Here is a 12984-nt window from a genome sequence, read left to right as displayed (position 1 = left end):
GGGATGAGTGTAGACATACTGTGTAGCGATTTGCGTGATTTTAGGGCAAAAACTGTAGGAGCAGTGTCCAAAAATGTGTTTTAAAAATCGGCCTGAAGGTGGCGCTAGAAGAGGGGCATGTGAGAAATGAGGGGTGGGGTCTCCGCGTTGCCTTGGCGGACGAATAGGTACCGGCCCCGGCTCTCCCGGACGCTCCTAGCCCGAGTTACGGCATTTTATGTGAGCTGCAGTAGAGGGGGTCCTCCACTGGGGGCGCCACCAGTTTTGCATCCGTTCTGGAGCACCAGGAGTGGGTGGTCCCCAGGAATTCCCCTTGAGCAGCCCCGTTGGGGTGGTCATTTGGTCATTTTTGCACATTTGGTCATTTTTTACACCTGGGGGTCCCCGAGGGACCTGGGGGTCCCTGGAGCTCCGGGGGTCCTTGGAGGTTGTAGTTTGCCAGGTAAGGAGTGTGTGTGCAAAATGTGGCATGGATGGGGGCAACGGTTGTGGAGATATAAGCAGGGCAAAAGTGTGACGTGTGACGTCTGACTCACGGAGGGACATTTTTTTACACCTGGGGGTCCCCCAGGGACCTGGGGGTCCCTGGAGCTCCGGGGGTCCTTGGAGGTTGTAGTTTGGCAGGTAAGGAGTGTGTGTGCAAAATTTGCCATGGATGGGGGCAACGGTTGTGGAGATATGAGCAGGGCAAAAGTGTGACTGACTCACAGACAGACGGACGGACGGACGGACGGACGGACGGACGGACGGACGGACGGACGACAAAGGACCTTTCATATATGAATGGGAAAGAGTTTTACCATCAGTCATCTTATATCTTTTTTAATTCAAATTAAACTCAAATTGTAATAATTGCCTATTTACTCCTGGAGATAAACAAACGACATGCTGGTGGTCATCTGTCTGTCTCTGTGTTGTTCACTCATACAGAAACTGAAGGTGCTGTTCACAGTGGGCAGTGACGGCGAGGTCAGTGAACCACTGGAGGTCACCGCCCTCAGCTGTGACACAGTGGAGCAGGTCAAGGAGAAGATCCTCGCCACCTTCAAGGCCAAGTTTGGCTTCCCCTACAACACAGCCCTGGTGGACGTACGCATAGGTCAGAAACAGACCCTGAATCAATCTTATAGTCAGGGAATTTTTATCAGAAATCTCTCTGAATAAATTCCTTACCAACGTTTTTCTTCACTAATGTGTTTGTAAAGGTGTCTAGAAACACATCTCACAGAGACTGAAATTCAGTTTCCCTAGGGGAATCCTTGACAGCTGATGAAGGTTGGGGTACCATTAACTTTACTATGCAGGAAGAAAATACAAAACATAAAATCTGTAGAATATTGTGAGGGGTCAATCTAGGGTTTTTTCATGATTCTGAATCCATTGAAAGCATTTGTTTTGCACGAAAAACACTCCTTGGTCTAAAACGGCCCAATGGTCCAAACACAAAAAATGGTTTCTTGTGATGACCTGGCTATGGCCGAATCATGTAAACCCCCCTAGTTTGACCCCTCACATTACTTAAAGCAGATTCCTTTTTTGTTACCCCAACTTTCACAGATGTCACATATTCCCCTAGGGAAACTGACTTTCAGTCTTTGTGAAGATGTGTTTCTAGACACCTTCACAAACACATTGGTGAAGACTTTTATTGGTAAGGAATTAGACATCTAATCAACGTGTGCTCGGTGGGCCCGGACTGTCAGTTCTTCTGTAATGATCCGTGTGAGGCTGAGAATGTACAGTATGTTTTTATCCAACAACAATGTGGTTGTGAGTAGGTATTAGCAGCACATTGCGTACGTTAACCACTTCTGGTTCCTCATGCCTGACCACAGAGTTGGAGAAGGACGGCGCGTTCGTTGCTCTGGAGGAAGTGGATTCCAGCTCAGAGGTTCTGAATGACATGACCATGCTCAACACCCTCCAGCACTACAAGGTGAGGAACAGAGCTGCGAGCAGATCTACAAGCTCGCAGCGCAGCACTCGGTGCCGCACTGTGAGCTTGTAGATCTGCTATTTTTGAAAAAGTTGTGAAAATGTGTGCAAATCTTTGAATATATATGTATTTTTAAAACAAACGTTTAGAACTCAAATTTTGCTTCTGGGGGGTCCCTGGAACTAAATATTTTGAGATTGGGGTCAGTGGCCAAATAAATATAATTTTGGGGGTCCTTCACATGAAAATGTTTGAGAACCACTGACATAGTAGTCTCTCAAGAACAGACTAACTGAGCTCCAGTTAAGTGAAAAGGACCTTTTCTTTGATGATGGCTAGCCAGATTGCTGACATAGAAACACAGGTTTTTCAAAAAAAATCTTAGAAGGATTCAAAAGACACTTATAGAATCGGGTCAAAACATTTATTTTTCACGATTTAAAAAAAAATAGCAGATCAACAAGCTCGCAGCACGGCTGTGAGCTTGTATATCTAGTATTTTTCAATAGTTAAAGTATAAAATAATGATACACAATATTATACCTTAGAGGAGTTGTGTGGAAATAAAAATAAGTCCCCCCCCCCCCCCCCCCTCTGTGTTGCCTAGAACTGGAGGATGGCTCTTGGGGTTTGTATTGGAAATCACACCGGTGTGATGTCATCACGGTGTGATTTACAATACAAACCCCAAAATCAATCCTCGTCCCAGACTGTAGGTTGGGCGGGAGGACAAAGATTGCCTGCCCATTTTCTTTTTGTGGTTAATACAGAAGAACTGTTTCACAACTTTGTTTAAAATGTATAAAAATCGTTTTGAAAATAGCAGATCTACAAGAGCTTGTAGATCATCTATTTTCAAAGAAGTGATTTGTAATTCTAAAATCAAAATATACAAAGTAACTAGTAACTAAAGTTGTCATATTACAATATTTGCCTATGATGTAGTGGAGTAGAAGTAAACATATTGGAAATTGGAAAATACTCAAGTAAAGTACAAATACCTAAAAATGTTACTTTAGTACAGTACTTCAGTAAATACTTTACACCACTGGCTGCGAGTTATCAAACAGGACATATAAAATAACGGCTGCATTGTGTTCTTCCCTCCTCTCCCAGTAAGGAGTTTGTGCATTGGAAAGCCATCAGTTCCATATAGAAAACAGACTCGACATTACGCAGCCACCCAGGATGTGATCAACACGCATTATGCTGTCGAGTTATTATTTAGTGTTATCAGACCACGTGCTGTAGAGTAGTAGAGAGTAGAGACGATACCAGAGGCTAGGTTGGTAATGGCTTTGTAATGGGATCACTGGAACTCAGTGCACTCTTGTGTCTCCATCAGGAGGCTGGCCTGGTTGCTAAAAACACAGATAAGATTCACCCAGTGGCCAGATGGCAAGGTCAGACCAGACTGTGCTATTAGATTAAAACACATTGGAGCATTGTTGTCTTACATTTCAGGGATTTCAGAGGCTGTGGTTGGGGCAATATGTTGCAGTTAAGGAAATAGAACTGCTTCCAACACAAATAGACAAAGAGTAGTAGGTGGTTAACTTATAACACTGTCTGTCTGTCTGTCTGTCTGTCTGTCTGTCTGTCTGTCTGTCTGTCTGTCTCCATGTACAGGTTCCTGATGGAGCTTCAATCAAAGTTCTTTCAAAGAAAACTCATCCGCCTCTGAGTCCTCAGGGCAGCCTCAAGGGTAATAAGTTAATTATTAAGGCCAATAAGTGCTGTTGAATTGGAATTTCTATCTTAGAATCAGCAATTCATTCATTATTAGTGTGGTTGCTATAGGCAACACACTATATTGTCTAGCACTATTTGCCAGCAAAGTGAACCTGTTCTTTGTTAACAGAAGTGAAGCTTTTGGTCATGCTTCACACACTGGTGTCACTGTTGTCATGCTTCACATGACATCACAATATAATTTGATCCAAGACAGAATTAAATTCCCAGTGGATTCCTCCCGACTCGAGTCAGACAGTTCAACCACACTTGCAATTTCCCAGAAGTGCACCTTTCTAGTTTAATTAGTTTGACTCTGCACGACAGTAGTTAACCATAGTTACCAGTAAGACTACCTAATCGGGAGATAAGCGACCGTAGGTGGCTTATCTCCACAAATAGGGCAAAAATGTGTTTTTCCAAAATCTTCCTGATCCATGTTGATGACATGAGTGTAGACATGCTGTGTAGTGATATTTGTGATTTTAGGGCAAAAACTGTAGGAGCAGTGTCCAAAAATGTGTTAAAGAATCGGCCTGAAGGTGGCGCTAGAATAGGGCCATGTGAGAAATGAGGGGTGGGGTCTCCGCGTTGCCTTGGCGGACGAATAGGTACCGGCCCCGGCTCTCCCGGACGCTCCTAGCCCGAGTTACGGCATTTTATGTGCGCTGCAGTGGCAGGGGGTCCTCCACTGGGGGCACCACCACTTTTGCATCCGTTCTGGAGCACCAGGAGTCGGTGGTCCCCGGGAATTCCCCGTGAGCAGCCCCGTTGGGGTGGTCATTTGGTCATTTTTGCACATTTGGTCATTTTTTACATCTGGGGGTCCCCCTGGGGCTCCGGGGGTCCTTGGAGGTTGTAGTTTGGCAGGCAAGGAGTGTGTGTGTGTGTGTGTAAAATCTGGCATGGATCGGGTCAACGGGTGGGGAGATATAAGCAGGGAAAAAGTGTGACGTGTGACGTGTGAGCACATTTGGTCATTTTTTACATCTGGGGGTCCCCCAGGGACCTGGGGGTCCCTGGGGCTCCGGGGGTCCTTGGAGGTTGTAGTTTGGCAGTCAAGGAGTGTGTGTGCAAAATTTGGCATGGATGGGGGCAACGGTTGTGGAGATATGAGCAGGGCAAAAGTGTGACGGACTCACTCACTCACTGACAGACAGACAGCCGGTGGAGGTTTTGGTAGTAAATGCGACCTATGGTCGCAATTACCCGGCCTGTTTGGATGCTTTATTCTGATTGGTCGAGCGCTGAAATCAGAGGTCTGATATCCCACGATAACAGACCGCTCCGCTCTATAACAGACCGCTGCCTAATCAACGGCTCAGAGCAGCTGATGCATTTAGGCTGCACTGCGTTGATTTAGTGCTGTATGCAACATGTCTACCATGTAAACAAACACACAGCGACATTTACAACTAAGCGTTGCTCTCAAGAATGTTTTTTAAAATATTTTAAGCAAAAAATAGAGACGTATTATCAGAAAATGGATTTTATCTAATCAGCACTTCCTTGTTTTCTAAGGCGACCGTGTTGCGCGCAACACTTGTGGAACACTTCCAGCCGTCTGTAAACAAGGATATACTTTGTTTTGTTTTTAGTTTTGAGTCAAATTATTAATTTTATTTAGTAGCCGGGTAATAAGCGGGATAATGAATGGCTCCTTGGTGAATGACGGTAGATAACATCCCTTCGGCCTGATAACTCCCCTCGCAGTCCGTCGGTCTGTTATCTACCGTCATTCACCGCAGAGCCATTCATTATCCCTTACTTACTGTACTTTACTTTTAACTGTTACTAGGCCTGTCACAATTACATAACCGTCTAATCGCAATTATTTGACATAATCGTGATTATTTTTCATAATCGTCATAATCGTTTCCATGTTGAAAAATGTTCAGATTTAGTGGAAATAGCACATCTACAAGCTCACAACGCGTCCCACGTTGTGAGCTTGTAGATCGGCTATTTCCACTATCAATGTTCTTTAAAGTGTAAAGTTGTCAAATACATCCTTAATTTCTTTGTATATTTAGGTTATGTGTAATTTCTGCCATGTGCCACTTCAAAGCCTACAAACCAAACAGAAATGTAATTGTCAATGACAAAGACACAATTAAATCATTAATCGCAATTATTTGAGTGACAATTAATCGGCATGTAAAATGTCATAATCGTGACAGCCCTAACTGTTACTTTTCCCCCAGTTGAAAATACACCATGGTTACAGTACTTTCCACTAAAAGGAACATTTTTGAATAAAATATGCAGCCCAGGGCCAAAATGCTGCTCTTCAGAGCTTGAAAAGATGCCTTTGTGAATCCTGTGAATCCACTGCTATCATGTGATGGCTGTTTTAGTCCATTTGCTCCTATTTCTTATGAATTCATTCTCATTAGAGAAAAGAACATTCTCTCAAGAAAACTGTTGAGGGCTGCAACCACCCACCCAAAAAGATTTGCATGATTTCATTACACTGCTGCTCATAACCTCTGATTTCTGTTTATTTTTAGACGATCAGAACTTCTCTGTAAAATACTTCCACTTGGTAAGAGCAAAATACTGTAAACAAACAAGATTTTATTTTTTCATCGTATCTAGTGCAGGGATCTTCAGAGTTTTTCAGGCCAAGGACCCCTTAGCTGAGAGAAAGATGACCCCCACTACTTTTTCATAGCTTCCATATAGTTTCATTGTTTGACAGCACAATCATCAGTGTATTTTGGGTTGATGTATGTGTATTTTCTGACATTTAACCACTTAAACCGTTACTGTAGTAAACTTAATCATTCACTCTGTACTTGGTCTGCTCTGTTTCCCTCTCTACCAAACCTCTTTGCTGAAAATAGCCGATCTACAAGCTCACAACGCCTCGCAGCGTGAGGCATTGCAAGCTTGTAGATCTGCTGTTTTGGGCTAAAGTTCTCTTCAGAATATGAATGCCAGGGTTCAAAGGTTCATGTAAAAAAAGAAAGGAAAGTTGCTATCACACAAAGATTTGGTCCCCCTGCAGTAACTCTGAAGACCCCCTAAGGGTCCTGGACCCCCCGTTGAAGACCCCTGATCTAGTGCTTTATATACAGTACGTATCTAGATATAAACGGTAAATTATTGACTGTCCCTTGTCTACAGATTGACCCAGATGTAGCCGAAGACCAGAAAGGGAACCCAGAGAGGAAGAAGTTAAAACTGAAGGAAGTGCACCTCACAAAGCTTCTCTCCACTAAGGCAAGAGGAAGCTACTGCAATGCTTTACATCCTCTTTCACATTCGTATATGCACAACCTGCCAGCCTCTCTTTCTCAAAAGTGAATCCTGTCAAAATCGTAGCTGAGCTATTTACTAACTAATGATCTCACTAGAAGCTGAACATTTGAGTTTCATTCTGTGGCTTTACAGTAATTGAAGAATACTCCTGTGTTAATTTCATCGACTAAAACTATGATGAAAAATGTTTGTCAACTACCATTTTTCACTAACAAAAACAAAATAAAAACTAAACTATGATGACTAAAACTAGAGACTAAATATATTGACATATAAAAAACTTTATATTAACAAATAAAAACTAGACTGAAAATGTTAGGGAGGGACTAGTGGAGAAGAATTCCAGTAGAACTAAAAGCAAGTAATTTTATTTTTGGTTGCGCTCGGGTGTTGCGCTCTGAAAATAGCAGATCTACAAACTCATAATGTGTCTCGCTTCGACACAGTGTTAGCTTGTAGTACAGCTATTTTCAGCATGCAATCAAGTGTGAAATCACCATTATGAGGCAATCAAGGCAGGCCAAAATATATTTTGGTCGACAAAATCAACTAGATTTAGTCGACTAAAATCATATGATTTTTAGTTGACTAAAACTAAATTAAGATGTGTTCAAAAGACAATGACTACACTAAATCAAATTGTGTTGTCAGAATTAACACTGGAATACACATACATGAGCCATGATTTAAATGTGGCTGTCCTCTCTCTCTCAGGTCGCAGTTCATTCTTTTGTGGAGAACCTGTTCAGGGATATCTGGGGAACACCCCATGGCAGAGCACCGCATGCCATCAAGTATTTCTTTGACTTCCTGGATGCACAGGCAGACATTAAGAAGATCACTGACCCTGATGTCGTGCACATCTGGAAGACCAACAGGTAGTGGGTTGTTACACAGCAAATGATTCTAATTCATTCTAAAATATTCTAATTAAATTAGACAAAATTAGACAAAATGATATTAAAATGATGCCTGCAGCAGTGCAGCTCCTCCATGTACTGGTCAAATTAGTGTAAAGTAACAAGACAGGCTCAGGCATGGCTCCATGTGGCCTAATCTATGACGTACAGTATATCACTCAAATTGCGTCGCAAATTTGTGGAACTTGTAGATCTGTTATCAAATGGCCAAAATATATATATAGGGCTGAAGTGTTTAATGCATGTTTTGTAATGATAATCAAAATCTACAAAGTAACTATTAACTAAAGTTTTCATATACTGTAAAAGTACAATATTTTCCTCTGAGATGTGGAGTAGAAGTAAAATTACAGAAAACTGGAAATACTCCTGTTAAGTAAAAGTAACTAAAACGTTACTAGTAAATGTACTTTGTTACTTTACACCACTGCAAATTTGGGCATGATTTCAGCCTGATCCGGGCCCTATTCACTTCTATTATGGTTTGTGGTCAAGACTCTTGGTGAAACACTGGTTCATCAACACGATTATTTATAGTTGTTTGAGAGGTTAAATTATCTTGGTTGTAAGCTGCATTCTTCAACGTACATGCAGGAAGAGTTTTGCAGAAAGGGGAACTTTGCTCTAGTCTGTACCATATTGTCACTGTTGGGCAGAAACCTTGTATATCCAAGTTTCACATTTGTATGTTTTTTTTTTCATGAATCAAAGCCCTGCTTCATCAGTGTCACACAAAGGTAGTGAACATATCAGATCTACAAGCACACAACGCCTCACGATGCGAGGTGTTGTGTGCTTGTAGATCGGCTATTTTGACTATTCTAAATCGTTTTTAAAATAACAAAAAAAGGAAAGCATTGGACATAAAAAATGTTCACCCGACAACGACGATATCTTGTTGCTCACTTCTTCCTACAGTATGTTAACCTCTTAACCACTTAACACCTATATCGTATGGTTAACCTCAGGGCTCTATTCAACTGTACTTTCTGTTTTCTGTTATAGCGGGGAAATCTTTCACTGAAAATAGCCTATCAACAAGCTCACAAAGTGTTGCTTTCCCCACATTATGGATGCTGGGCTTTGTGTTTAAGCCTTATATACTTTGTCGTACGTTGTGAGCATGTAGATCTGCTACTTTTGAAAGAAGATTGTTTTAATTTGGTCAAAAATGTTAGATTCTTTATTTTTCCTGTTTATTCTCACCTAGACTTGCTCAAAATACACAACAAGTTGAAAGTTGTTAACTTTAATCTTATCTTTGGTCTCATTCCCTTTCAGCTTACTTCTGCGTTTCTGGATCAATATCCTGAAGAACCCCCAGTTTGTGTTTGACATGGAGAAAACTCCGCATCTGGATGGCTGTCTGTCTGTCATAGCGCAGGCATTCATGGACTCTTTCTCCCTTACAGAGACACCGCTGGGGAAGGTACATATACTACTAAGATGCCTAAGGGCAACAAGCGACCTCACCCTAACGGGCGAGGTCGCGCCATGTCTTGGCCATCTGCACAGTGATGTACTGTATATCGGACCAGTTAACCATATATGGAGACCCCTGGTACCCATATATGGAGATCCATGTGTACTGTATATGGAGATACATGTATGCTGTGAGACCCCAAACATGCTTACTGAGTTATTCATTATGTGAAAGTCCTATGACGCCTATGACACACACAGATATGGGCGGTCTTCCTCCATACAGTATATGGGCATTCCCATATGAAGTCCTGTTAGATATGGGCTTAATATTGATGACATCAGGGATCTCCATATATGGGTATAAAAGGGATTCTGTTAGAATGGTTCCCATGACATCACAACATACAATCCCTTTTATGCCCATACATGGAGACCCCTGTCTGAACCAGCCCCCTGATCCCTGCTCTATCTGACATCACTGTGATGTCACCTGTAATGTCACAGTGATGTGTCAGGGACACATCCGGACGGACAGACGGATACGGTCAAGATGTGACGGTTCTGACAGTAAACTGTGACCTACGGTCATGGTCTCTGGTCAAATACATAACACATTTTAACTCTGAAAACATATTTTAAAGGATATCACCAGTATTTTATACTGGTTCCACTGAAGGATCATTCTCAAAACTTTATCACATACAACAAGACGATACTGTTTAATAGATCAAAAACTTAAATGTCAAATTATAAACATCGATAGTACCCTTTAAAAGGAAAGAAAAATCTGATGGGACAAATTCTAGATGTCAGACACAAGTACTATATCATATCTATATATTATAGATGTTGTGATCATGGTAAACAACAGTACACAATATCCAATAATAGTACACATATTTTATTTTAATGACCATTGCGGAGCAATGATACTGCTCCACAATGTCATTAAAATGAAATAACTTATTTCCCTACACCCTGTCTAATGTTCTGTTTTTGTTATTGTTTTTTGTTTTCCCAGCACGCACCAACGAATAAGCTCCTGTATGCCAAAGACATGCCGCAGTTCAAGCAGGAAGTAAAGGCCTTCTTCAAGCAGGTCAAAGACCAACCACCAATTAGCAGCTCCGAATTCAACAACTTCCTGATGGAGGAGTCAAAGGTAGTCAGTCCATTTACAGGGGAAGAAATAAATGAAAGTATTTATGTTGTTGTTGCGCTTCAATTTCTAAGTTCTTTGTGCTTCAATTTCAGAAACATGAAAATGAATTCGATGAATCTGCTGCCCTGAGGGAACTGTACAAATTCCTCCAGAAATACTTTACAGAGGTAAACACTTCCTTATCTTGTACAGAGTTTGTCAGTGCCTTCCAGCTACAGTACGTTCTTAAGGTGTTCTTGAAAGAGACCACATTGTGCTGGCAGATGGCTGTACAGTACACATTCAGCCATGTTATTTGAGTGCTAATCAGACCATCTGAGATCTAGAGTCTTTGCATTAGTCCTAAATGTCATCGTTATCCTATTAAAATTGCATTGTGGGCATCACAGACGGATGCCACTGAACTGTGACATTCCGACGATTTGACAGGTCGAATTGGGTCAAAATGTGACATCCGATCAGCACTACTGGATTTTAGCTACCTGAAAATGTTTTCCAAACATTTCCAAATAGTTTTCACCCAGTTTTAACCCCGATTGAATTTAGATGTTACCATGAGTATGTTTATGAGCTATTATCACAACAGTGATCTACTGTCTTAAAAAAAACCATTTTGTCACAGGAAGTCACAGGAAATGTGAGCTTACAGTTCATGAGGAAGTGAAACTGTTTTGCAGTTGGAGTTTGACTTGATCCACGTTCCCTACATAGAGTGCAGACAGTATGTTTTTGAACACAGACTTATTTGTGTATCTCAAAGGTCAAATTAGCCTTTGTGATTTTGGGGGATAAACAATTAACTCAGGAACAGGTATACAATTAGTGTAATATCACTTACTGTATATGCCGATATCTCATTTGGCTGACCAGTTGAAACACTTTTAAAACCATTTATCAGGAATATTTTCCCTGTTGTTATACTGCACTTTGGCTTTGTAGGGCAGTACGTCGGTATGAGCCAGTTTGAAGTTTGAACTGAAGATGGTTTTGCTTCCATTTCTTTTAGATCAAACAGAAACTGGACCAGAATGGTGCTCCAGCTGAGCTTATGGAGCAACTGCAGCATGTTAAAGACCAGTTTGATGGCCTGAAGAGCTGCTCCTGGAACTGAGCCTTCCTGCCTTCAAATCCTAACTCACCAGAGCCTTCTGCTGGTTGCCAGCTGGTATTAACCCCATATGACTGCCAAGACTGGCGAGAAGAATGTAAAGAGTAGAGACCATTTTAACCCCATATGACTGCCAGGAGCGGACTGGTGAGAAGAATGTAAAGAGTAGAGACCATTTTAACCCCATATGACTGCCAGGACTGGTGAGAACTTAAGAATGTAAAGAGTAGAGACCATTTTAATACATGGACAGATCATAACCGTAAGGCCTTATGGCGATAAGATTATCGGCCTTCCCACACCCACACTTTCTGATTATATGATATGAAGCCATCTCCCGTTTAGCACTCAAAGTAGCGAATGACACTGATCATCCCATCAATCGCCACTTTACACTCATGCCATCCGGATGAAAGGTACAGAACTTTTGAAACGGCTAAAAGTTTGTTTTTGGCCATTCAGCCGTTGCTGCATTAAACAAACTGCCTCACTGATGATATGTTAGTTGTGTATCCTGGAGACTTTTTGTATTGTATTGTCTTTTCTGAGGAACAGACTGTGAAGCTGAATATCCCTGTGGGACAATAAAGACAATTATTACAAAAAAAGTTTCGATAAAATGCAAGTAGATCTATGATCTACAAAACTCGGTTATACTTGTATCTATGTATTTAAAGAGTAGTATTTTTTTTCTTGAGAGTGGCCTTTTCATGTCTTTCTTGCATTATTAAAAAAGGAAACAAGAAAACTTTTACCAGACACTTTAGTCGTTTATCCCTTGCCCTTGCTTGAGGGACTCACTTACTAGGCCTGGTGTGTGCTCAGTCTGTGAAAATGTAAATATGTATTTTAAGATCATTCTAATAAACCTAAGCTTTATCTATCACCCCCATGTTGTTTAGTAGCTTTATCCATCACCCCCATGTTGTTTAGTAGCTTTATCCATCACCCCCATGTTGTTTAGTAGCTTTATCCATCACCCCCATGTTGTTTAGTAGCTTTATCTATTACCCTCATGTTGTTTAGTAGCTTTATCTATTACCCTCATGTTTAGTAATCAGAAGTAGGCCATATCTTAAAACAATCATTGTCTTCCCCCTGACAAAATGATTTAATTCACAGTCATTTTCTCAGGGTTTGACAACTGAGATGTGTTAGAATTTAACCAGATTTACACTTCCATTAAAAACAGATGTTTAATTTAAGCCTATATAATGTCATAAAAATTCATACTCATGTCATATAGGTATTTTTCATATACTATCGTTTCAATGTAGGAACTGAATTAAGAACACTTTTCTGTTGACATTGTAGCATGGAGTTGTTGTTTTTTAAAGATGTGATGTTTGATTTTAGTTAGTTACAAATTGTTGTACCGATTTATTTATTGTATTTTATCTAAAATATTTTAACCGTCATATCCTCCCAGTTCAGTCGT

At 41.0% G+C, this 12984-nt stretch overlaps 1 protein-coding gene across 1 annotated transcript in view; it reads left to right on the top strand.

The window, feature by feature from the left end:
- plxnc1 (plexin C1) overlaps positions 1-12339 on the top strand; it is a 28312-nt gene extending 15973 nt beyond the window's left edge. The window contains exons 22-31 of the mRNA XM_080753944.1: positions 931-1099; positions 1836-1936; positions 3566-3641; positions 6178-6212; positions 6797-6892; positions 7646-7809; positions 9133-9280; positions 10298-10438; positions 10531-10605; positions 11445-12339. Of these exons, the coding sequence (XP_080610070.1) occupies positions 931-1099; positions 1836-1936; positions 3566-3641; positions 6178-6212; positions 6797-6892; positions 7646-7809; positions 9133-9280; positions 10298-10438; positions 10531-10605; positions 11445-11549 (1110 nt within the window). The 3' untranslated portion in view covers positions 11550-12339. The remainder of the gene's footprint in view (positions 1-930; positions 1100-1835; positions 1937-3565; positions 3642-6177; positions 6213-6796; positions 6893-7645; positions 7810-9132; positions 9281-10297; positions 10439-10530; positions 10606-11444) is intronic.
- Positions 12340-12984: the final 645 nt, after the last annotated feature.

This window comes from Nannobrachium achirus, assembly GCF_963921795.1.
Source record: "Nannobrachium achirus genome assembly, chromosome: 23".
NCBI lineage: Eukaryota > Metazoa > Chordata > Actinopteri > Myctophiformes > Myctophidae > Nannobrachium > Nannobrachium achirus.
Note: the sequence above shows the minus strand (reverse complement) of the source record. Positions and strands in the feature narration are given on the sequence as shown.